Source organism: Anomaloglossus baeobatrachus, chromosome 3 (genome assembly GCF_048569485.1).
Source record: "Anomaloglossus baeobatrachus isolate aAnoBae1 chromosome 3, aAnoBae1.hap1, whole genome shotgun sequence".
Lineage (NCBI taxonomy): Eukaryota > Metazoa > Chordata > Amphibia > Anura > Aromobatidae > Anomaloglossus > Anomaloglossus baeobatrachus.
In genome coordinates, this window is record NC_134355.1 from 504,362,858 (window position 1) to 504,389,987 (window position 27,130).

The following is a 27,130-nucleotide window of genomic DNA, read 5'->3' on the forward strand; positions in this document are numbered from 1 at the left end:
AATCTTTGTTTTTAGATCATTTGAGAGTTGTTTTGAGGAACCCATGATGTCACTCTTCATAGGAGATTCAAATAGGAGAACTACTTGCAAGTGGCCACCTTAAATACCTTTTCTCATGATTGGATACACCTGCCTATGACGTTCAAAGCTCAATTAAGTTACAAAACCAATTTAGTGCTTTAGTAAGTCAGTAAAAAGTAGTTAGGAGTGTTCAAATCAAGAAATTGATAAGGGTGCCCATACTTTTGCACCGGTCAAATTTTGTTTAAATGCGGATTGCACATTTTCTGTTAGTACAATAAACCTCATTTCAATACAGAAATATTACTGAGTCCATCAGTTATTAGATATATGAAACCGAAATAGCTGTTGCAAAAACCCAAATTGTTATAAAAAAAAATGGTTAACATTAATAGGGGTGCCCAAACTTTTACATATGACTGTATCATGACATTGAAATGAGCTATTGGTTGTTATCAACAATCAAATTATCCCAATTATGCGACAGAACGTAAGTTAAATTTTCAGAATGTGGATACAGATTGTCTGAGCTTCCTCAGTGTTACGGCTCGAAATGTCTTCTTTCTACGCTACAGCCATTGAATGGCTTCAAATCTGCTTTAGACGAACACCATTATAAATATAGAACCACTGATATCTTCTCTGCCACTTGTCATCTTTATTAAGACAGCAAATCTTGTCATGGTACAAAGGGAACTTTGCTTTCCAGCACCCACACTTAAAATCAGGTCCTTATGAGAAGAGAATAAAATAGCTGCCAAACCAGTTAGTTTTCCTTAGAAATCAACAACTACACGGAAACAGGTTTATAGATAATTAATTCAGATCAATCATAGATAAATAAAAAGTTATATTTGCAAATAAATCTTATATAAGAATACATAAATATATTTGAAATGATTTCTTGCTTTGAAGGCCTGAGCAAAATCAAAATATGATAAGGCAGTGATAGGTAAATGCGCTGTTCTGTCTAAATAACGTTTTCTAATGATTTATGGGTGAGGCAGAGATCACAGTGAAGAGCCCAATTTTAAAGGAGTCATCAGAAAGTAAGGGTCTGCTTTTTCTTCCCACCCTTTTCGATGGGCTGTATCTAATAATGCATCTCAGCCTCATTCGCGCATTTGGGGCTGAGCTGCAGTTCCAAATCACTTAATAGATAAAATTAACACTTTCTCTGAAAAAAAAAAGTAAATTCTTTTAATTCCTGACAACCCCTTTAAAATATGGGAATTGTAATTGACTAAAGGAGAGTAACGGTTATATTTTGGCTGCAGAGGCAGTTTCTGAAACGTTTATTCAATCGCTGCATGGTAACCTTCATTATTCATGGTTTTGCCTCATTTAATTGCATAAGAATGAAACAATCTTTAAAGCGAGATCCTGGCCAGAAGAATTTATTATCTAACCACTGGCTAGGTGGTAAAACAAAATCATCAGTGCGACTCACGATTGCCAAAATGGGGCAACCTCATTTTTCTCTTTTGAAAGGCCGGTGGTAGGAGTTTGAATAGAGCGGTGGTCAAGAATACGCCTTCCAGCTCCATTCAAAGTATATGGCACTGACGGAAACAGCAGCTCCTTGCCACAGTCTTTCAGCTGGGCCAAGAAAACGGGACCCAAAATGATTTAGAATTTATAAATTTATTTAGTAGGTAAGTGATAAATTCTTTTGGCCGTATTAACCTTTTAAAGAGGACCTGTCACCAAGATTTTGGACTCCTAACTAAAGACATGATGTAATGGCGCTTTTACGTTTGTCATTCTTCTGTAATCAGTCATGGAAGTTTTATGCTAATGAGGCACAAGTGCAGAGGGACTGGATGTTACACCTGGTCTTCTCTTGCCAATCTGTGTATATTTGCACCCTCGTCTGCTTCCGTTCTATAACTGACAGATTACCACGTTTTCCGTGACCTATCTCCTCTGGCTGAAATTTCACGCACACACCGGCATTGCGAAGGGACTAGCTGCCAAATGACATCACTAAGCTCAAAAATCGATCTGAAAATGTGGACTAGAGGAGGCAAATTACTGAAAAAGCAGTAATCTGTCAGGCATAGTCCAGAGGAAGGCAGGGATGTGGACAATGACCAGACAGGTAGGAGAAGACCAAGTGCAACATCCAGTCCTGCTGCTCTTGAGCCTCATTGGCATAAAACATCTACAGCTGATTACAGAAGAACAACAAAATAGATTTCTTCCAAAAAAGTAGCAATACCATTAATTTTAAAGCGCCATTACAGCCATGGCTTTAGTTAAAAGTTCAAAATCCTACAGACAGATCTTCTTTAATGGAAAACTCCAGTCAAACGTAAAATGAACCACAGCAGACTGCGTGTCCCCAATATGCACACTGTGAAGGATTTGCCTTCCCATGTTTGCTGGTAGAAGTCCAGTTTCTACATTGTAGAAGATTTAGAACACAGTGGTTAGTAATTCTTCATTACTAGTGATCAGTGAGCATTACCATGCCCCGGTGCTCGGCACTCGTAACAAGCAGGTGGATACTCAGATGGGCGCGACTCGAGTATAATGGAAGTCAATGGGGAACTTGAGCATTTTTCCAGGAAATCTTCAGGAACAATGCTCGAGTCCGCCATTGACTTCTATTATACTCGGGTGCTCAAGTTGCGCTCATCCGAGCATCCAATGGCTCATTACGAAACCCGAGCATGATAGTGCTCCCTCTTCACTATTCATTACATAATCTATATGAGATACCAGGTATGGTAAACTACCATGTACATTCTATGATATCCAAACCCCTTCAGCATTGGTTTCCCACCAGAGAGTCCGTGTATCATTATGCGATGACTGAAATTTTCCATTTACTGGCTGTATAAGTGGAGGCAGGCACTAACCTGCTCCTACGTCCTTCCAAATTTCCAAGACAATACTGTGTGTACTTTTAGCAATCGTAGCTCATATACATACATTGTTGTGCATTGCTGGACGGCATCATTATGCTCATACTGTGCAAATCTTCCATATCTAGAAAACATTCTAGATTACAATGTGCGGCTAAGGTTACATCCAAAATGTGTCACAGCAGATAGGCACCTGACAAAAGTCTATGGCTTATATGTTTTGTTCTTGAAGTACAAAACTTCAGATAAAGGCACCAAGGGGTTTACCATCATATAATCGTGAGCAGATTGCTATGGTAGTAAACGTTCCCTACGTACCCCACTCTGAGTGCCTTATTGCCTGCAGCAGTGAGAAGCGATTAAAGCATACATTAAACAGAATAACATATTTCTCAGGCACTTGCGATATAACTCATATATATAACGAGATGTAATGCGATGTAGCGTAATTCATTCCTTCTGTTTCCAATGCTCTGTCCCGTTCCAGGAGTTTCTAGTAAATTGATATCTAGGAGTTTATTGATTATCCTGTAAAGGACAAAAGCAGTTTCTACTGACAAAGGCTTCTGCCAGAGACTGGTATTGCAGAGGGATGCATCCAAACGAGGAAGGGGCAGCAGCAAATCTCCAACGTTGTCTTCAGAAGTGAAGAAAGCCCTCTAAGGCCCCAGTATACCAATCCTAAATGTTAGTATATAGGGACATCTTGGTATTTGGATAGCCAACAAAAAAAAAATTGCATTCCAGACAAGAAGAGGCAAGACAACGGGGTGAAGAATCAGGTCAAACAGGTCCAGAGCAGAGATAATCCATTAGCTGCCAAGAGAAACCTACAGTAAAACTGCAGTCGGGAGACTAGAGAGGTATATAAATCATAGCGAGCAGTGGACATGAGGCGAATAATCCAGCCTGTAAAGGGGCTACGCAGTCCGGTGCAGGGAGAATGGATCACACAGGCAGAACATTACCACTGCAGCATGTGCAAGGATGGAGAAAGCTCTACCAGAAGCTGATGGCGATAAGGCCTTCTACTATAGATGACGTTGTACTGTGTTTTACAGCATAGTAATACAATTATCTGATTTATCTTTGCAGATGGTTTACATTATTTTGTTCATTTTAGCAAGCTAGTCCCATTTCTATAAACGTATATTAATCTGCAACAACCTCATCAGTGTGAATAGGCAGAGACTGCACAGCAGTCCCCATAAATAGTGCTACACTAGGCAATTGGGACGTCATATATCAGAAGGTGATGAAATGTAAGCGGCTGGAGATGTGCATCTGACCGCAGCCATTCTACAGGTAGTCACCGGCTACGTGACATCCCCGGCTGCTGTGCCACAGGCTTGATATAGACTGGAGAAGCCCCAGGTTACTGTAGGTGATTACGTTACAGTACAATATTACACGGAGGGCAATGCAGGACAATGAGCATATGGAGCAGACTACAGGGCAAGACCAATGTACAATGACTGCATGATGACATTAGATGGATGGCTGGTATTACACATGCACATTCTCGCCCCAATCAGACCAATGTTCCCATAAAATGTCATTAATCATCAGTGCTGGTCTTTTTATGACATGGGGACAGTATTACTGGAAATGGTCCCATCTTACAAAATAAAGATCTACGACCCATGGTGGGGTTTCATCATCCAACCCCTATGATCACCGTAGTTATAGTGATCGTCTGGGAACATTTTTCAGCAGATCAGGTCCTTTGCTGATCACATGGATCTGATCGTTATGCCAATCTACACATAAATTATTACCATAGACATTTATGGGCGCAATGAGAAAACGCAAGGTGGACAGTGATTAAACAATGGAATATGGATACAAGCAAATAACAGCAACAGGGATCTGGCTGGTTGGAGATCAGGTCAGTCATTGCCCATAAATTTAATAATTTGGTTTCCCCCATCCTCCACGTTATTAAGTTAGTGACACCACTGACAGATCCTCTACTTTATTATAACTAAAGGGGCAACGCCACTGACCCCATCCTCTACTTTACCCTAAATATAAGGACAATGCCACTGACCCATCCTCTACTTTACCCTAAATATAAGGACAATGCCACTGCGCCCATCCTCTACTTTACCATAAATATAAGTGCAACGACACTGCCCCATCCTCTACGGTAAATATGAGAGCAACGGCACTGCCCCATCCTCTATAGTAAATAAGAGGGCAATGCCATTGCCCCCATTCTTTCGTTAAAATAAGAGGGCAACACAACTGCCCCATCCTCTACTTTATTTTAAATATGAGGGCAACGCCACTGACCCCATCCTCTACTTTATAGTACATATAAGAGCAACACAACTGCCCCATCCTCTACTATATAATAGATATTAGAGCAATGCCACTGCCCCCATCCTCTACTTTATAATAGATATTAGGGCAATGCCACTGCCCCATCCTCTATAGTAAATATGAGGGCAACACCACTGCCCCATCCTCTATAGTAAATATGAGGGCAACACCACTGCCCCATCCTCTATAGTAAATATGAGGGCAACACCACTGTCCCCATCCTCTACTTTATAGTAAATAAGAGGGAAACGTCACTGTCCCCATCCTCTAATTTATAGTAAATATAAGGGCAACGCCACTGACCCCATCCTCTAATTTATAGTAAATATAAAGGCAACGCCACTCACCCCATCCTCTACTTTACAGGAAATAAGAAGACAACGCCACTGACCCCATCCTCTAATTTATAGTAAATATAAAGGCAACACCACTCACCCCATCCTCTACTTTACAGTAAATAAGGCAACGCCACTGACCCCATCCTCTACTTCATAGTAAATATAAGGGCAACGCCGCTTAGCCCATCCTCTACTTTTTAGTAAATATAAGGGCAACGCCACTGACCCCATTCTCTACTTTTTAGTAAATATAAGGGCAACGCCACTGACCCCATCCTCTACTTCATAGTAAATAAGAGGGTAATGCCACTGACCACATCCTTTAGTTAAGATAAGAAGGCAATGCGTGGACCCGTCCTTTAATTGATAGCAAATATGGGGCAATGCCACAGACCTCATACTCTAATGTAAATGGCAGTGCCACACTCTCCGTTATCCGCCAGCTTCTTATGAATAAGAGGCACTGCCACCGACCCCCAAACCTCTGGTTCTATTGGAATGATGGGGTATGGCCACTGACCCCCAAGCTCCGGTTCAATGTGTGTAGGGGGGCAGTGCCCCAGGCCCCCCATCGTCCGCTGCATGAGCTGGGATCTGGGACACAGGCAGGATGACCGGTCCAGGTCTCATGGACTCCTCGTAGGTGGGCAGATACTTGACCTCCTCGTAGCTGGGCAGCTGGAGGAGCACAGGGGATGAGATGATGCGCAGCTCGTGCTCGGACAGGTGCCGGACACTGTCTATCAGGGAGTCCTGGGAGCTGGTGTCGTTGAGGAGCCCGGGGCCCCCTGTGCTCCGCGGCTGGGGCCGGGTGTACCGGCGGGGGCTGGGGCAGATCATGCGCTGCAGGAAGTAGCCGATGGCGAACAGCACCAGCAGGATGAGCAGCCCGGACAGCTTCCTGACGAACCAGCCCACATTGTCCAGGAAAGTGTGGAAGGGCAGCTGGCAGCACTTGATCTCCGTGTGACTGACGTTCCCGAAGACGCAGCAGCCTTCCCGGTCCCCGCACAGCAGATCCCCGCAGCTCCAGCCCGCCTGCGACTCCTGCAGCAGCTCAGCCCCCAGCAGCAGCGCCGAGATCAGCAGCCGGGAGCCCTCCGGGGAGCAGCACTGCAGCATGGTCAGCGGGCACACTGCAGCATGGTCAGCGGGCACACTGCAGCATGGTCAGCGGGCACACTGCAGCAGGCACTGTCACCAGCAGCCTCACATCTTCACCAGGGAGGGGAGAGGAGCTGCAGCTGCTGAGGAGGGGAGTCCTGCCTTAGGGTTCCTTGTCCCGGTGACCTTGGACTCAGACGACTTGCTCATCTTCTGAGTGGTGGTGTGCAGAGCAGCTTCAGTTACCCAAACCATCCCAGCATCATCATCATCATCACACGCTGGCAGCACATGACAAGGCATCAGCCATGCACTGTAGACCCTGGGGGTGCAGGGTGGCACTGATGATGCCCAGCTCTGGCAGTGCTCACTGACACCACACATTACATGGGCATGCCAGCATGGGTGAAAGTTTTTTCTGCTGCTATGGCAGGATCTCCAGCATCTGCACAGATTGGCTTGTGGATCCACCTGACCTGCAGATGATGTATCCTCATATGTGATGGCAGAGCTGAGCTGTGCACAGGTGGATGTCACAGCCATGTGTGGGCTCCAGGAGCGGACACTGTCTACATAATGGCAGATAGGGATCCCTCCATGATTATCACTAGATGAAATTACTCCCCACCAGATCTGAGAACAGGGGACATGTCAGCACGGTCATATCATCATACTTTATGGCATAGGTGCAGATATACTGTGCTGAGTATATGTATGATTACATTCCTGCAGATGTGAATCACCGGTATCTGCATTTAATGTACCTGCAAAATATGGAAGCCGAGTCTATCAGACCAGGCATAAGCAAATTGTATGGAAAAGGTTCACTCGAGACATCAATGAAATAAAAAATACCAAGATACCAATTATAAAATGTAAGTAAAGATGACACATGATGAAACCCAACAATTAATACATTTTGATCTTTATTATAATCGGTTTATCCAAACCCACTGGGGTCTGGAGGTTTAATGGGGAAGGTGGAGGTCCATGAATGTCTCGTGTTCTTGATTTATTGCTCTGATTCCTGGCAGCCCAATAAGTTATTTTCTCAGCGCAGAAACCTACTGACATTTATACAGTCCTTGTCATCCGAAAAGCTGCAGATTGAAAAGTGGTTGATGGTAACAACGCTGGCGGTCTACAGTAGGGAAGCAGTTAATGGTGACTGCCGTGGTGGACTAGTATGTCGAAGGGGTTAATGAAGATGTAGCTGCCACTTTACGTTGGTGAGATTGGTTATCTATTAAACACCTAAGAGTAATAGAGGCTTTAATGTTCATATTCTTAAAGGGTGACAGTAGGGAAAAACGTAGGGGTTAAATCCATGGTGGTGTAGAAATTATGGGTTAAATCCCTGGTGGTCCAGTGCAGTAAAAGAGTTAATGATTAACTTTCAGTTGGTGTGAAAGGATTCATGGTTAAATCCTTGGAAGTGTACAGCAATGACGGATTAAAGTTTAAATCTGTCGGTCTAGGACAGTGAAAGGTTACTGGTTAAATCCCTGGGCGTAAAGGGGTTGTTGGGTAAGTCTGGGGATTTATGGTAGTAAAGAAGTTAAAGGGATTTTCTGGGATTATTATATCCTTAGGATAGGCCATCAATATCAAATCAGTGGAGGTCTGACTCTCGGCACCCCTACAATCACCGGACGCGTTTGAGGGCATAGGAAATTGGGAAGAAGGCAGCGTTTCTCCGAGATCTATTTCTTACAGGTGATTAAGTTACCCCCAATACCTACAGTATTGTTAGCGCCAGGTGGACGGGGAGACCCAGGAGGTGGATCCACTGGGCTGAACACCTCACCGAGGGCAAGGTGCCCAGTAGCCGGAGCACTACGGGTAGCAGGACAGTCCGTTCAGAGGAGTGGAATGAAGAAGTCCCTGGGACCACGGGGTCTCTGAAGGTAGTCCGGGTGACGGAGCTCAGGTTCGGAGGCCGAGATGACGTCAGGCAGAGTCCGGAACCAACGGAGCGAGAAGGTGGGTCACCACAGGGATCGAAGATGGTAGGAACTGACGGGATGGCAGACAGTCACCGTTCGGGGTTCGGGTATCGTCAGGACCGGTTGGCGAGGCAGGAGCGGCTCTACGAGAGAGATAGGTAAGTATACCACAAGACGCAAGGAGACCTGACTCCTAGCTTAGCAAAACACGAAGAACAGGCCCCGCCCACTTAGAAAGGATCCCCCTATATACCCTGTACCTGATTCTTCAATATTCTGTTGGAGGACACTGGCCCTTTAAGAGAGGGTCAATGACCGCGCGCGCGCCCTAATGCGCATGCGCGAGGCCCGGGTGCCAGAAGCCAGAGCAGGGAGCGGTGCACAGGAGGCAGGAGTGCCGGGCTGGAGCAGAGTTGCCGACGGGCGCCGGGAGCGGGGACCGGGCTGCCTGGGGACCGCAGGTGATGGGGCATGGAGGCTGTGGAGCGGGGGACGCCTGGCAGAGGAGCCGGGGAGCGTGGCAGGGGAGCCGGGGAGCGTGGCAGGGGAGCCGGGGAGCGTGACAAGGGAGCCGGGGAGCGTGACAAGTATATACAGACATTATTCTAACAATTGATTTTACGATGCATAAAGTTTGGATTCCCCATATATCCAGTCTGTAGACATTATCCAGTCATCTTCAGCTCATGCTGGCTTCTCTTGCCATCTTCATCGTTTCTAATGCTTTGTCAGGAGTAGTGATTGATTTCTTATAACCATTTTCCCATTTTCAATAGCTGTAATCAAATAGACGTCCTGCAGCTTCTTGTCAGTAGATACTGGCTTCCTGCCAAAGAGACGCACAGAATATTGCTTTATCGTGTCACTGGCGATACAGCGACAACGCATCTACCTGTTTAACAAAATAAGGACAAACAGGATAGTAACGAGCAATAGAAAAGCAGATAATAAAAGATCCAGTGGATCATTCTTTATCCAGTGGATCATTATCCAGTGGATCATTCTTTATCCAGTGGATCATTATCCAGTGGATCAGTCTTTATCCAGTGGATCAGTCTTTATCCAGTGCCTGTGGACCAGTCTTTATCCAGTGGATCAGTCTTTATCCAGTGCATCAGTCTTTATCCAGTGCATCAGTCTTTATCCAGTGGATCAGTCTTTATCCAGTGGATCAGTCTTCATCCAGTGGATCAGTCTTCATCCAGTGGATCAGTCTTTATCCAGTGGATCAGTCTTTATCCAGTGGATCAGTCTTTATCCAGTGGATCAGTCTTTATCCAGTGGATCAGTCTTTATCCAGTGGATCAGTCTTCATCCAGTGGATCAGTCTTTATCCAGTGGATCAGTGGTCTTCTGGATCTTAGTGTTTGTGGGACCATCCACAATTATTTACCTAAATTAAAATGTATACAAAATGTAACAATAGCATTTTCACGTCTTTATTCTACGTCATTTTTGTTCCTAGTTCATTATGTTTTATGTTTTTCCAGATTGTGTACTCCTGAGCACACATCACATTCATTCATAGATCCCATTCATCAGAGAAGCCAACTTAGTATATGCTGATCTTTATGGCTTTTTGTGCCATATCGAAAAGTGCAGCCAGCTGTGTTATTCTATTTTAACAATGGAGCCTATGGGTGATAAATATCGTTGTTAGAATCCCTTGCTATCATATGTGTCAAAAAGTGGCCATTAAAGGGGTTTTCCAGGTATACTATTTTTTTAGTTCTCAGGCTTGCCCAGCTTAAAAATAACAAAATTAGATTTAAACACCAACCACTGGACAAGCATTGCCTCTACGCTGCTACCTTTTGGTCAATTACTGGGCTAACCCTCCTGACGGATCAGCACTGTGATTGAGTGTGATCATGTACACCACAGCATGCGTCAATGAAAACCAGGAGCAAAAAGCAAAAAAACCTGCATCTTCAAATAGAACTTAGCAAGTGTGAACAGGTACCAGCTGGTATAAGTACACAAAATCCAAACAAAAGGATACATCAGCACTCTGTAAGAGCTAAGATATATGCAAACATCGAATATGAAATTTAAAATGCATTAATGCTATATAAAATACTAATATTATATGAAAAATGAAAGTACTTAGAGCATAAATTGTCCAATTAATGTGAGTTCTTCAACCACAGCAAGGTGACCTTTCTTTGATGGGACCTTATTCTAATTTCATGCTTTTCCTAGACTGAAAGTGAACTTTGCCGCCCCCATTAGACTTCTGAGGTCACAGTGGTGGGTCCGAGTGGCGACGTGGCCGTACCGGGCGCGTGGACAGACTTTTGTGAGTGGGGCGTAAAAATAGTATTAAAAAGGGAGAGAGAAAAATAAGGCTATGTTCACATGTGGCATCTTTTTTTTTACCACAGTGATGCAGCGTTTTCGTCCCAAAAAATGCACCAAAAACGCACCACGGCAAAACCGAATAAAAAAACACAATGCGTTTGACGGATTTTTTACCCGTTTTTATTGTGTTTTTACCGCGTTTTGCCCAATGCGTTTTTTAAGTCAAATGTATTGACTGGAAAAGCTCAAAACGCTGGAAAAACTCAAAAAGAATTGACATGCTGCATCTTGGGTGCATCTTCAAAAACGCATCCAAGATGCAGCCAACGAAAGATGCACAATGTGGACAGCAAAATAGAAATCTCATAGACTTTGCTGGGAGAAGGAAATGTATGCATTTTGGTGCATTTTTGTGACCTCAAAAATGCACCAAAAATGAAATAAAAGATGCAGTGTGTGAACTTTGCCTAAATAGAGTTTGTGATGCCAGTTATGATGTTTGGCTTTGGTATGGTCGGGCACTGCTGAAAATGTCCAGGAGTTAGGTGGAGATGCACAGTGCTTGAGGGTTGTCCCCTCGCCCCCCAATTAGGGCTAGTTCCTGGGGATGGTGAGGTAGAGATGGCGCAGCAGAGAATAATTCAGCCACTCACAGGACAGGAAGCTTTTACCTTTTACTGACGCTCTGCAGAACAGTCCGGAACATTCCTTACAGCCTTCACAATGATGGTGGTCTGACCTGCCCCAATGAGAGTTTGGCTTTTCTGCTGTGTGGTGGTAGTGTATTCCTCCTGCTACTATTTCCCTGTCTGGCAATAGGTGTCTTGAAATCCTGGGATTTTCAAGACACGCAAACTCTGGATCTTTAATCCCTTCTGGCGAGCAGGCGACTTGAATCCTGAAGGAATAATCACTATTTCTTCTAGAAGTTTCCAGACTCAATCATGTCACTGTGCACCCAGGCAATTTTCACTACTCCTTATAAAAAGGCTAATAGTAGTCTCTCAATTTGCCACTGACCTTGAAATTCCAGGTGGCCTTGAGACTGATATCCTGCCAATTTATAGCTGGCCCCAACAGAGGTTTTATCAGTCACCTCAGGACAGGACCTCTCCATATTACACTCCTCACTTCACCTCACACTGACTTCAACTGCCACTGTCCGAATTTACCTCACACCTAAGCTCCTCCCCTGTTTCCTTCTTGGGCGCACACACAAGCTTTGTTATCAGCTCAGGTGAACAGCTCCAGTAAGGGATTGTGGGCAAATGTGTGTCTGTGGTGAACAGCAGAAAAAAGCAAATCCCATTAAAGCCGGCAATACTTGTTATGCATATTGAATACACATGCAGCCAATATTTGTGGCGATCTAGGCACAGGGTGCCACACTACAAGTATACGGGCAGGTAGGATCCGGCACTAATTAAAACCACCCTGGGCCTGATGTGCAGAGAGCACAGAATAGGAGGCTGTCTATAACTCCAATATAAACTGCAAATTCAGGAGCAGCAGGAAGTAAAGCTAACTTTGTTATTATTAAAGTGGACAAGACTGTGAAGTAACAGAAGTTAAACCTAAAAAGCTTTTTAATGTCAACAGTCATATTAAAAAATGCTGTGCTAACGGACTCAATAAAGAGAAAAACTTCGGCACACTTATATAGAATAATGAATGACAAGTCTATAGATTGCTTGTGGATTTATTGAAGAATCGTGAAAAGATTGCATCCAAAATCACAAGGTGTAAAAGTCCGTCCTAAAATCATTATTCAGTCTGACGCTTCGGCCCGGTAAGGAGCCTTCGTCGGGGACCTTAATTGCAGGTGAAAAGACGCACAAGTTAGTTATGGATGCTATCGTACTGGTAGATATTAAATTATGCTGGTAGTATCAGTAAGTGGGTAGTATAGAAACTTGGGATTCTCCACATAAGGGGAACAATGGATTAATGTAGACTCCTGGTGGGAAAAGATTTCAGCCCCAACCATATAGTAGTGATGATGTTAAATGAGACCGCTGTGGATTAAACTGAAATGGGGTGGCTGTACTCAAACATACTAATGAAACCAAGTGTAATCAGAGACCACATGTAAAACATACTGCAGCATACCAGTGTTAGACCGTTACTGAATCTATAAGTAGAGACCTCACTTGTGATATATGTATATAGAAACTGCCATTTTTAGTCCTGAATTGGGCCAGGATATGAGGTAACCAGAGGGTGATGTCAGCCTATTTGGGGAAATGAAATAGGGAAAATGCTCCAGTGATAAGCCAGTCGCCAGGAAGGTTGTGGGGAAGAGCCATGTGGTCTCTGATTACACTTGGTTTTAATTGTATGCTTGAGTACATCCACCTCATTTCAGTTTAATCCACATGTTATAATCATATAACCTTTGTGGTATCTGATCTCATTTACCATCATCACTACTGTATGGTTGGGACTGAAATCTTTTCCCACCAGGAGTCTACATTAATCCTATGTTCCCCTTATGTGCAGAATCCCAAGTTTCTATACCCCCCATTTACTGATACTACCAACATAACTTAATTTCTACCAGTACGATAGCATCCCTAACTATCTCGTGCATCTTTTCACCAGCATTTAATGTCCCTGACGACGGCTCCTTACTGAGCTGAAGTGTTGGACTGAATAATCACTTTAGGATGGACTTCTTACACCTTGTTGTGTTTTTGGATGCAATTTTTTCACGATTCATCAATAAATCCACAAGCAATCTATAGAGTTGTCATTCACTTTTCTATATTAGTGTGCCGAAGTTTTTCTCTTTAGTGATTATAGTTACTTATTACTTCTAAGCACCTACTCAGCAGTTGAGCCGAGCCTACTTCCTTGATCTTGCTAACGGACCTACACAAACCAAATTGGTTTCCTCTTTTTAACGCTCCTCACACTGTAGTCAGGACTTAAAGCCAAAAAATAATTTTATTGCTTCAAAACTGAGCAACATTTCCAAATACCAAGATGAGAGTAGAACAACCAGTGGTATGATCCAGCCAGTTCCCTCAGGTTTTACCAAGCCAGTTGTTAAAAAAATAGCCAGTTTGTGAAATCGTGAAAAAGCTATAAAATTTACATCTCATGTTGGCTGGGTATTTGAAGAACTGTTAAGACACCACAAGTATGTGAAAAAAAACAACAAATATTATCCTAAGCATAGGGACAGACATCATTAGTACAACCTGCTTAGCCACACAGGGACCCAAGGGGTAAGGGGGCCACTTCCACTCCAAAAGCAGATGGAATTGTACATTATTATAAGCTCTTGGGTTGCAAAGGGATTATATTCTATTTTTGCACTGGTGGTCTCTTCTGACTGTTGTCTAAGTACATTAGTTTTTTATATCAAGGGCCTGGATGGAGAGGCGACTGTCCAAAAAGGGTTTCTGAAATTTGCAAAGTCATTTCACTATGTCCTTCGTGGATGCTAAATGTTAACGTGGGTCTTTTAGTATATCAATATTTTGTAACTGGATTAAAAACTGCCTCCAAGTCTTTCCGAAGAGTTGTGGTCAATGATTCATTCTCTAATTGGTCTCCAATTTCCAGGAGATGCAGCACATGGTTCAGTGCTGGGTCCTCCAGTATTCAACTTACTGTATTTATCTTTGAAGTAAATGTGGAAGTAAATAACATAACACAGTCTGTAGGAGATATTTTTACATTACAGGCTAAATGGATCAAAATTTTGGTGTTTTTTGGGTAAAAAGACTATTTTCATAGCTTAGCCAGAAAGTGGTGTGGCTTTGTGGGAAATTAGATTGCGGTATGCAATACAACACTGCGACAAAATTTCACCAGTATTTGGGAACACATTTTGGGTGCAAAGTAAGCCAACTAATAGGTGGTGTAAACTTAGACTAAACAGTCTAAAGATGCACCGATTTTCAAATCCAGTGTGAGCACTGTCGTAAATTTGGTGCATTTTAAGACTGTCTAGTCCAAAACTTACGTAAGAAAAATAGAAGCAGCAGCATCACAGTCTACTATGCAAATCCAATTCAGACCTCCACCAGATCCACAATGGATAGTGTCCAAAAAGGCAGCTCTCCTCTAATATGGGAAAAATGGTAACTTTATTAGAACATAGCTAATAGCAACGTTTTAGGTCTTCTTGGAACTTTTTTCAACAAGGTTCCAGAAGGAAAATAAATGTTTCTTTTTGATATACCCTAAAAAATGCATATTTTTTCACATATTGGAGGAGGGTGGCATTGTCAACATCCTGGTCCCAACTTAGTTATCATATTGTAGTAATAATACTGCACATCCTAGTCTCAACTGGTAGTAATGTCTCCATCCTGGTCCCACCTTGTAGTAATATCACCCATCCTTGTCCCATTTTATAGTAATGTCCCCATCGTGGTACCATCTTGTAGTAATATCTCCGTCCTGGTCCCATCTTGTAGTAATGTCCCCCATTCTGGTACCATCTTGTAGTAATATTCCGATCCTGGTACCAGTCTTGTTGTTATGTACCTCATCCTGGTCACCATCTTGTTGTAATATCCTCCATCCTGATCCCATCTTGTAGTAATGTCTCCATCGTGGTTCCAACTTGTAGTAATCTCACCCATCTTAGTCCAATCTTGTAGTAATGTACCCCATTCTGGTTCCATCTTGTAGTAAAGTGTCTATCCTAGTCCCATATTGTAACAATGTCCCCCATCTTGTAATAGTAATCTTCCCCAGCCTAGACCCCTTCTTGTAGTAATGTCCCCCATCCTAGTCCATTGTTGTAGTAATGTTTCCATTCTGGTCCCATCTTGTAGTAATGTTCCAATCCTGGTGCCAATCTCTTTTAGTTATGTCCCTTATCCTGGTCACTATCTTGTAGTAATATCCTCCATCCTGGTCCTATCTTGTATTTATGTCTCCATCCTGGTCCCACCTTGTAGTAATGTCACGCATTCTCATCCCATCTTGTATTAATGTCCCCCATCCTGGTCCCATCTTATAGTATTGTCCCCCATCCTGGTACCATCTTGTAGTTATGTCTCCATCCTGGTCCCACCTTGTAGTAATATCACACATTCTCATCCCATCTTGTATTAATGTCCCCCATCCTGATCCCATCTTGTAGTAATGTTTCCATCCTGGTTCCATCTTGTAGTAATGTCACCCATGCTGGTCCAAACTTGTAGTAATGTACCCCATTGTGGTCCCATATTGTAGTAATGTCTCTATCCTGGTCCCATCTTGTAGTAATGTCACCATCCTGGTACCATCTTGTAGTAATGTTCCGATCCTGGTGTCAATCTTGTTGTTATGTACCTCATCCTGATCACCATCTTATAGTAATATCCTCCATCCTGGTCCCATGTTGTAGTAATGTCTCCATCCTGGTTCCACCTTGTATTAATGTCACCCATCCTAGTCCAATCTTGTAGTAATGTCCCCCATCCTGGTCCCATGTTGTAGTAATGTTCCAATCCTGGTGCCAATCTTATAGTTATGTCCCTTATCCTGGTCAACATGTTGTAGTAATATCCTCCATCCTGGTCCCAACCTATAGTAATGTCTCCATCCTGACCCCACCTTGCAGTAATGTCACCCATCCTCATCCCATCTTGTATTAATGTCCCCCACCCATCTTGCTCACCATCTTATAGTAATGTCCCCCATCCTGGTACCACCTTTTAGTAATGTTCCGATCCTGGTGCCCATCTTGTTGTTATGTACCCCATCCTGGTTACGATCTTGTAGTAATATGCTCCATCCTGGTCCCATCTTGTAGAAATGTCTCCATCCTGGTTCCATATTGTAGTAATGTCACCTATCCTGGTCCAATCTTGTAGCGATGTACCCCATTCTGGTCCCATCTTGTAGTAATGTCTCTATCCTGGTCTCATCTTGTAGTAATGTGTCCCATCTTGTAGTAATGTCCCCCATCCTTGTCCCATCTTGTAGTAGTAATGTCCCCCCGCCTGGTCCCCTTCTTGTAGTAATGTCCCCCATCCTGGTCCGATGTTGTATTAATGTTTCCATCCTGGTCCCATCTTGTAGTAATGTTCTGCTCCTGGTGCAAATCTAGTTGTTATGTACCTCATCCTGGTCACTATCTTGTAGTGATATCCTCCATCCTGGTCCCCTTCTTGTAGTAATGTCCCCCATCCTGGTCCGATGTATTAATGTTTCCATCCTGGTCCCATCTTGTAGTAATGTTCTGCTCCTGGTGTCAATCTTGTTGTTATGTACCTAATCCTGATCAACATCTTATAGTAATATCCTCCATCCTGGTCCCATTTTGTAGTAATGTCTCCATCCTGGTTCCACCTTGTATTAATGTCACCCATCCTGGTCCAATCTTGTAGTAATGTCCCCCATCCTTGTCCCATGTTGTAGTAATGTTCTAATCCTGGTGCCAATCTTATAGTTATGTCCCTTATCCTGGTGAACATCTTGTAGTAATATCCTCCATCCTGGTCCCAACCTATAGTAATGTCTCCATCCTGACCCCACCTTGCAGTAATGTCACCCATCCTCATCCCATCTTGTATTAATGTCCCCCACCCATCTTGCTCAATATCTTATAGTAATGTCCCCCATCCTGGTACCATCTTTTAGTAATGTTCCGATCATGGTGCCCATCTTGTTGTTATGTACCCCATCCTGGTTACGATCTTGTAGTAATATGCTCCATCCTGGTCCCATATTGTAGTAATGTCACCCATCCTGGTCCAATCTTGTAGCGATGTACCCCATTCTGGTCCTATCTTGTAGTAATGTCTCTATCCTGGTCTCATCTTGTAGTAATGTGTCCCATCTTGTAGTAATGTCCCCCATCCTTGTCCCATCTTGTAGTAGTAATGCCCCCAGCCAGGTCCCCTTCTTGTAGTAATGTCCCCCATCCTGGTCCGATGTTGTATTAATGTTTCCATCCTGGTCCCATCTTGTAGTAATGTTCTGCTCCTGGTGCAAATCTAGTTGTTATGTACCCCATCCTGGTCACTATCTTGTAGTGATATCCTCCATCCTGGTCCCATCTTGTAGTATTGTCTCCATCATGGTTCCATTTTATAATAATGTCCACCCATACTGATCCAAACTTGTAGTAATGACCCCCATCCTGTTTCTCTTCTTGTAGTAATGTCCCCCATCCTGGTCCCATCTTGTAGTATTCTCTGCGTCCTGGTCCCATCTTGTGATGTCCCTCATTCTGTTCCCATGTTATAGTAATGTCCCCATCCATCTTGTAGCTATGCCCCCCATCCTGGTTACCATCTTGTACTAATGTCTGCTATCCTAGTCCCATCTGGTAGTAATGTTTCCTTCCTGGTCCCATATTAAAGTAATGTCCTCCATCCTTGTCCCATCTTGTAGTAATGTCCTCCATCCTGGTCCAATCTTTTAGTAATGTCCCTTATCCTGGTCCTATCTTTTAGTAATGTCCCCCATCCTGGTGCCATTCTTTATGTAATGACCCACATCCTGGTCCCATTTTCTAGCAATGTCCCCCATATTGGTCCAATCTTGTAGTAATGTGCCCTATCCTGGTCCAATCTTGTAGTAAAGTGTCCCATCCTGGTCCCATCTTGTATTATTGTTACCCATCCTGGTCCTATTTTTAGCAGTGTTCCCTATCCTTGTGCCATCTTGTAGTAATGTCCCCCATCCTGGTCACCTTATTGTAGTAATGTCCCCCATTCTAGTCCCACCTTGTAATAATGTTCCCCATCCTGGTTACATCTTTCAGTAATGTTCCCATCCTGATCACCATCTTATAGTAATGTCCCCCATCCTGGTACCATCTTGTAGTAATGTTCCGATCCTGGTGCCCATCTTGTTGTTATGTACCCCATCCTGGTTACCATCTTGTAGTAATATGCTCCATCCTGGTCCCATCTTGTAGTAATGTCTCCATCCTGGTTCCATATTGTAGTAATGTCACCCATCCTGGTCCAATCTTCTAGCGATGTACCTCATTCTGGTCCCATCTTGTAGTAATGTCTCTATCCTGGTCTCATCTTGTAGTAATGTGTCCCATCTTGTAGTAATGTCCCCCATCCTTGTCCCATCTTGTAGTAGTAATGTCCCCCAGCCTGGTCCCATTCTTGTCGTAATGTCCCCCATCCTGGTCCGATGTTGTATTAATGTTTCCATCCTGGTCCCATCTTGTAGTAATGTTCAGTGCCTGGTGCCAATTTTGTTGTTATGTACCTCATCCTGGTCACTATCTTGTAATAATATCCTCAATCCTGGTCCCATCTTGTAGTATTGTCTCCATCATGATTCCATCTTTTAATAATGTCCACCCATACTGATCCAAACTTGTAGTAATGACCCCCATCCTGGTCTCATCTTGTAGTACTATCCCCCATCCTTGTCCCATATTGAGTAGTAATGTCCCCCATCCTGTTTCTCTTCTTGTAGTAATGTGCCCCATCCTGGTCCCATCTTGTAGTATTCTCTGCGTCCTGGTCCCATCTTGTGATGTCCCTCATTCTGTTCCCATGTCATAGTAATGTCCCCCATTCTGCTCCAATCTTGTAGTAATGTGCCCTATCCTGGTCTAATCTTGTAGTAAAGTGTCCCATCCTGGTCCCATCTTGTATTATTGTTACCCATCCTGGTCCTATTTTTAGCAATGTTCCCTAGCCTTGTGCCATCTTGTAGTAATGTCCCCCATCCTGGTCACCTTCTTATAGTAATGTCCCCCATCCTAGTCCCACCTTGTAATAATGTTCCCCATCCTGGTCACATCTTTCAGTAATGTTCCCATCCTGATCACCATCTTATAGTAATGTCTCCCATCCTGGTGCCATCTTGTAGTACTGTTCCGATCCTGGTGCCCATCTTGTTGTTATGTACCCCATCCTGGTTACCATCTTGTAGTAATATGCTCCATCCTGGTCCCATCTTGTAGTAATGTCTCCATCCTGGTTCCATAGTGTAGTAATGTCACCCATCCTGGTCCAATCTTGTAGCGATGTACCTCATTCTGGTCCCATCTTGTAGTAATGTCTCTATCCTGGTCTCATCTTGTAGTAATGTGTCCCATCTTGTAGTAATGTCCCCCATCCTTGTCCCATCTTGTAGTAGTAATGTCCCCCAGCCTGGTCCCATTCTTGTCGTAATGTCCCCCATCCTGGTCCGATGTTGTATTAATCTTTCCATCCTGGTCCCATCTTGTAGTAATGTTCAGTGCCTGGTGCCAATTTTGTTGTTATGTACCTCATCCTGGTCACTATCTTGTAATAACATCCTCCATCCTGGTCCCATCTTGTAGTATTGTCTCCATCATGGTTCCATCTTTTAACCCCTTCACGACCTTGGACGGATCTATCCGTCATGGATCGTGTCCCTTTAAGCCCCGTCCCTGCCGCGGGCAGGCGGCGGTCGGCACACATATCAGCTGTTTTCAATCGCTTCCACCCGCGGCCATTAACCCCTTAAATCTTGCTGCCAAAGTCTGGCAGCAAAATCTAAATGCGCGCGGCCATGTTTTTTACTTACCGCCGCCCCCACCGGAAGTCATGTGCATGATCACGTGACTATCGGTGGTTGCCATCGTAGCACAGGGTCATGTGATGACGCCTGCAGCTACGAAGTTTCACTTTCGTTTTCCCTCGGCCGGGAGCAGAGGGAAAAAGAAAGTGACTATTTCTGCTGTTGTTTCAGATTGCTAATCGCTATAGCCCCCTAAGGGGACTAGTAAAATAAAAAAAAAAGTAAAAAAAAAGTTTTAAAAAATAAAAAAAAAAACAAAAAACCTAAAAGTTCAAATCACCCCCCTTTCACCCCATTGAAAATTACAGGGTTAAAAAATAAATAAATATACACATATTTGGTATCGCCGCGTTCAGAAATGCCCGATCTATCAAAATATTAAATCAATTAATCTGATTGGTAAACGGCGTAGTGGCAAAAAAATTCCAAACGCCAAAATTACGTTTTTTAGTTGCCGCATGTTTTACACAAAATGCAATAACAGGTGATCAAAACGTAGCATCTGCGCAAAAATGGTACCATTAAAAATGTTAGCTCGTGATGCAAAAAATAAGCCATCACTGAGCCATAGATCCCGAAAAATGAGAACCCTACGTGTTTCGGAAAATGGCGCAAAACGTACGCCACTTTTATTCGACAAACTTGTGAATTGTTTTTAACCACTTAGATACAAGTAAACCTATACATGTTTGGTGTCTACAAACTTGCACCGACCTTAGGCATCACATAGATACATCAGTTTTACCATAAAGTGAACACTGTGAATAAAACATCCCAAAAACTATTGTGCGATCACACTTTATTTGCAGTTTTTCCACACTTGGAATTTTTTTGCTGTTTTCCAGTACACTATATGGTAAAACCTATGGTTTCATTTAAAAGTAAAACTCGTCCCGCAAAAAACAAGCCCTCATATGGCAAGATTGACAGAATAATAAAAAAGTTATGGCTCTCGGAAGAAAAGGAGCAAAAAACAAAAACGCAAAAACGGAAAGTGCCCGGGGGCTGAAGGGGTTAATAATGTCCACCCATACTGATCCAAACTTGTAGTAATGACCCCCATCCTGGTCTCATCTTGTAGTACTGTCCCCCATCCTTGTCCCATCTTGTAGTAGTAATGTCCCCCATCCTGTTTCTCTTCTTGTAGTAATGTCCCCCATCCTGGTCCCATCTTGCAGTATTTTCTGCGTCCTGGTCCCATCTTGTGATGTCCCTCATTCTGTTCCCATGTTATAGTAATGTCCCCATCCTGGTGCCCATCTTGTAGCTATGCCCCCCATCCTGGTTACCATCTTGTAGAAATGACTGCTATCCTAGTCCCATCTGGTAGTAATGTTTCCTTCCTGGTCCCGTATTAAAGTAATGTCCTCCATCCTTGTCCCATCTTGTAGTAATGTCCTCCATCCTGGTTCAATCTTTTAGTAATGTCCCTTATCCTGGTCCCATTCTTTAAGTAATGACCCACATCCTGGTCCCATTTTCTAGTAATGTCCTCCATTCTGCTCCAATCTTGTAGTAATGTGCCCTATCCTGGTCCAACCTTGTAGTAAAGTGTCCCATCCTGGTCCCATCTTGTATTATTGTTACCCATCCTGGTCCTATTTTTAGCAATGTTCCCTATCTTTGTGCCATCTTGTATTAATCTTAATTTAGTAATGCCCCCCATCTTGGTCACCTTCTTGTAGTAATGTCCCCCATCCTAGTCCCACCTTGTAATAATGTTCCCCATCCTGGTCACATCTTGCAGTAATGTTCCCATCCTGATCACCATCTTGTAGTAATGTCCCACATCCTGGTCCCATTTTCTAGTAATGTCCCTCATTCTGCTCCAATCTTGTAGTAATGTGCCCTATCCTGGTCCAATCTTGTAGTAAAGTGTCCCATCCTAGTCCCATCTTGTATTATTGTTACCATCCTGGTCCTATTTTTAGCAATGTTCCCTATCTTTGTGCCATCTTGTATTAATCTTAATTTAGTAATGTCCCCCATCCTGGTCCGATCTTGTATTATTGTCACCAATCCTGGTCCTATCTTGTAGCAATATTCCCTATTCTTGTCCCATCTTGTAGTAATGTCCCCCATCCTGGTCACTTTCTTGTAGTAATGTCCATCATCCTGTTTCACCTTGTAGTAATTTTCCCCATCCTGGTCCCATCTTGCAGTAACGTTCCCATCCTGGTCCCATCTTGTAGTATGTCCCTATCCTGGTGCCCATCTTATAGTTATATCCCCAATCCTGGTCACCATCTTGTAGTAATGTCCCCCATCCTGGTCCGATCTTGTATTATTGTCACCAATCCTGGTCCTATCTTGTAGCAATATTCCCTATTCTTGTCCCATCTTGTAGTAATGTCCCCCATCCTGGTCACTTTCTTGTAGTAATGTCCATCATCCTGTTTCACCTTGTAGTAATTTTCCCCATCCTGGTCCCATCTTGCAGTAACGTTCCCATCCTGGTCCCATCTTGTAGTATGTCCCTATCCTGGTGCCCATCTTATAGTTATATCCCCAATCCTGGTCACCATCTTGTAGTAATGTCCGCCATACTGGTCCCATCTTGAAGTAATGTCTCCTTCCTCATTACATCTTGTAGTTAATGTCCTCCACCCTGGTCCCATTTTGTAGTAAGGTCTATACTGGTCCCATCTGGTAGTAATGTCCCCATCCTGGTCTCATCGTGTAGTAATGTTCCCCATCATGGTCGCATCTTGTAGTAATGGGCCCCATGCTGGTCCTATCTTGTAGTAATGTCTCTATCCTGGTCCCATCTTGTAGTAATGTCTCTATCCTGGTCCCATCTTGTAGTAATGTCCCCCATCCTGGTACCATTTTGTATTAATGTTCGCCGTTAAGATTCCATCTTTTAGAAATGTCCCCATCCGGATCCTATCTTTAAGTAGTGTTCCCATCATGATCCCATCGTATAGTAATTTATATGTCCTGGTCCCATCTTGTAGTAATGTCCCATCTTGTATTAATGTCCCAATCCTCGTGCACATCTTGTAGTTATGTCCCCTATCCTGGTCACCATCTTGTAGTAATATCCACCATTCTGGTCCCATCTTGTACTAATGTCTCCTTCCTGGTCCCATCTTGTAGTAATATCCGCATCCTGGTCCCATCTTGTAGTAATGTCTATCCTGGCCCCCTCTTGTAGTAACGACCCCCATCCTGGTCCCATATTGTTGTATTGTCCCTATCCTGTTCCCCTTCTTGCAGTAATGTTCCCTATCCTGGACCCATCTTGTAGTAATGGCCCCAATCCTGGTCCTATCTTGTAGTAATGTCCCCCATCCTGGTCGGCTTGTTGTAGTAATGTCTCCCATTCTGGTTCCATTTTGTAGTACTATCCCCATAATGGTCCAATCTTGTAGTAATGTCCCCCCTTCTAGTCCCACCTTGTAATGTCCCCATCCTAGTCCAGTCCCATCTTGTAGTAATTTTCCCCATCCTAGTCTTCTGCTTGTAATTATATCCTCCATCCTGCTCCCCTACTTGTGGTACTATCCTAATCCAGGTCCTATTGTGTAGTATTGTTCCCTTCCTGGTCATATCTTGCAGTTATGTCCCCATCTTGGTCCCGTCTTATAGTAATAGTGTCATCTTGGTCCCATATTCGTAATAATATCACCCATTCTGCCGATTCACATATACACATTAAAAAATATTATATATATTTTCACCTGACCATACTACCTCAGCAAACAGCATCCTTTTACTTTTCCACACCCGAGGTGTCACATGGCAGTGATGCTGTGCCAATTAAACAGGCACAGAGAAGTCAGCTGATGTCCACTCATTGGCTGGTATAGGTATAGCAGTGCAGAGAGCTGATTTCTTTGCCGTGATACAATTAAATGGAATGTGTATCCAAAGACACACATCCAGCTGAATAAAAAAGCACTGGTATTGTAACACCCTGGGGTCGAGGAGTTTTCACCTGACACGTCGCTGGGGGTGCAGATCCTCTGCATCTTCACGGGCTGGCCTGGCCCGGTTTTGTGACCCCGAGACTTACAGAAGGGACAGAAGGCGGTGGACGGGAGGCAGGATGGAGGATGGGGCTGGTAGTGACGGTTAGGAAAGTCTTTTATGATCGTGACGCCACCTGTGGTACGCGGCCAGGGATGGGCCACTGCTGCGGGTGCTGCTCTTCGGGACTGATGGTGAGGGTCGCAGCCAGAATGGTGTTGCTCCCCACAGGTGGAGCGGCGTTACCCCGGGAAGGATGATGGAGGATGAACGGGGGTGGTGGTAGTCCCCGTTGGTGCCGTAGCGCTGGGTGATGGCACCAGCAAATGAGAGGCAGAGGCAGTGGCTGCGGTTCCAGGCCTTTTACTCACAAGTAGTTCAGGTGCTGCCCAAGAGTACCGATCTCTGCCACGATGGGCTCCAGCCGATCCCGGATAGTCGTCAGTCACCACCAGTGCCCGTGAAAGTCTTTCTAGTGAAGTGTCCCTCGATTGCTATCCGGAACCCGGGCCGAGCCTCCAGCTCCAAGCCACAGGTCCCACTAAGAGAGAGAAACACTAAACTCCAGTTGTTTGTGCTAGATGTTATCCCAAGCTGTGCCCGGGAAAGTCTACTTTAGTGTGATGGTTGTGCCTACTTCTTACCCCATGTGGTGCCCGCCCCCAGTGGTTGTCCTAGCGACTGGGGAAGTCCCATGCTACGTGATTGCTAACTATCCTGTCTGCCCTAGTCCATCCCCCCTGTGGGAAAGCACCTCACTGTTGTATGTGTGTGAAGGCACCAGCAGTTAACCCCCCTCCTAACCTGGGATGGATATTACCCCATAAAAGTGGTGTACTACCCTGTGGCGCCTGAAGCCCAGGGGCGCCACAGTATCGTCAACCCCTTGACTCCCTGGAAGCAATCATCTCAAGATTGCCACACAGTATTGCCTCGGGGGCTGCTTGTAGCCTGCGGGCCGCATGTTTAAGACCCCTGGCTTAGATTCTTCTTGGAACTGTAGTATCACATGATATAAATATCTGTAGACCATCTTACGATTATAGTATTTCTTTATTGGGGTTCAAATAATTTTCTATGGCATGCTCCACTGTCTGTGAGCATCCCACTCACCAACCTGTTATGAAAAATGTTAAGCCCACCTCTGAGAACGAACCAAAGGGGTCAATTGTGCAAGATGTATATTGTATAGTAAAGATTGCTATGTTCATGACGCCATCATACAGCTATTAAAATGACCAGTTAGTTGGAAGTCTGTGAAGGGAATGGGGATGTACCATGCAGCCAAAGATCTCTCAGGTGCACTCCAAGCTAATGGAGAAAATAGGGAAAGTCAATGACTCCTGTCATTTCTCTTAAGTGTAAGTTATTAAAAAGGATTATATATATTTGTATCTTGCATTTTTACCGGTTTTACCCTCAATATGCCTTATTTCTAATTTGCAATCATCTGTGCTGTTGGTAGGAGACTAGCTGCAATGATCTGTCTCATAATAAGCATATTGAGAGGGATTTCTGCTCATTTATTTTTTAGCAGCGTGGAGGAAATTATGCGGCCGTACTGATCAATGTAGATATGAAACTAGCTGTCAGGTGAGGAAAAAGACTTGTTAGAAAGCTGAGAATGATCCTGCTGTGTCCTCTATGTCTTTCTTTCCCTACTCTTCACTCCTTCTCCCCTCTTCTCTCTTTATAGAATATAATGGGCTGTGCCACATGGCACCACGGTGAGCCGACATTCCTTGACTGAGTAAGATGGATTTCAGCAGTGTGTATGACAAGTTCAGGAGGTAGGAGAGATAAAGAAGTGGCTCATAAGTGGGTAAAGAAGCAGATTTCTCTGATAAAATATGTTACATAGTTTCTTGTAGTCGCCTCTATTATTGATTTATACAAAGTATGTTGAAAGTATAGTCCCCGTATAAGCAATTAATGATAAATAAATTAAATTTATTTACATTAATAATTGAATAATTTTATTGTTGGTCTCCAACTTTGGCAAACATGGATAATTACGCTCAACTGAAAACATGTGTCGCAACAACAAAGCACTTTTTCTGTAACCACATGCATTTTTTTGCAATTACAGTAGGTGGCAGTTACCATTCCCTTTGTTGTGCAGGCATGCAACTACTGTCCAGTTTACATTCCGATTGTTGAGAGGTGAGCATGTCATGACAATAATTGGTGAATGTGAATTGGCTTTTATTGGGGATCCATTTTGGCATATAGCCTAGGGCAGCATAACGTATAATTAAGCCTGCATTTAATACATATATTTTGGTGTTTAATGAATGATCATTTTTTTCTATTATTGTGTCTATTTTTATTATTTCACCCTAGCAATTAAGTTTAAATTAATAAAAATTCTCAAGCTATACATCATACTGTACCTTTCCTTTAACAAAGTGCTTGTATGTTCTTTTTATCTAAGTGATTGATTTTAGATTTGCTTTTCCCATGGTCAGTATTTAAATATACTTTGATGTTGGGATACTCTTTCAATATTTCTGTACCCACGGCTGATTAAAAATGTATGATCACCATTTAACAATTATTAATGGCCTTAATGCAGCTCTTGTGTCATTAGGGATTTTGAAGGCCGTGAGAAGCAGAAATGTGCAGGCCTTGTGAATTCTTCTATAGCAATTTCATAAAGGTGTCTTATACATATAATCAATGGACCTGTGAGTTACAGTAATATTCCTACTTGCTTATTGCATTAGTTTGTCCATCATTTCTAATATAATATTGTTGCAGATCCAATACATATGAAATGATT

At 43.5% G+C, this 27,130-nt stretch overlaps 1 protein-coding gene and 1 long non-coding RNA gene across 2 annotated transcripts in view; both read right to left on the bottom strand.

Moving 5' to 3' along the window:
• Positions 1–27,130, bottom strand: part of LOC142296725 (uncharacterized) — a 303,374-nt gene that overhangs the window by 246,680 nt on the left and 29,564 nt on the right. The gene's annotated exons all lie outside the window — the stretch shown is intronic.
• On the bottom strand, positions 852–7,157 carry C3H3orf80 (chromosome 3 C3orf80 homolog). Its single transcript, XM_075340668.1, has one exon. It carries the CDS (start codon positions 6,674–6,676, stop codon positions 6,089–6,091), a length of 588 nt encoding a protein of 195 aa, XP_075196783.1. The 5' UTR covers positions 6,677–7,157; the 3' UTR covers positions 852–6,088.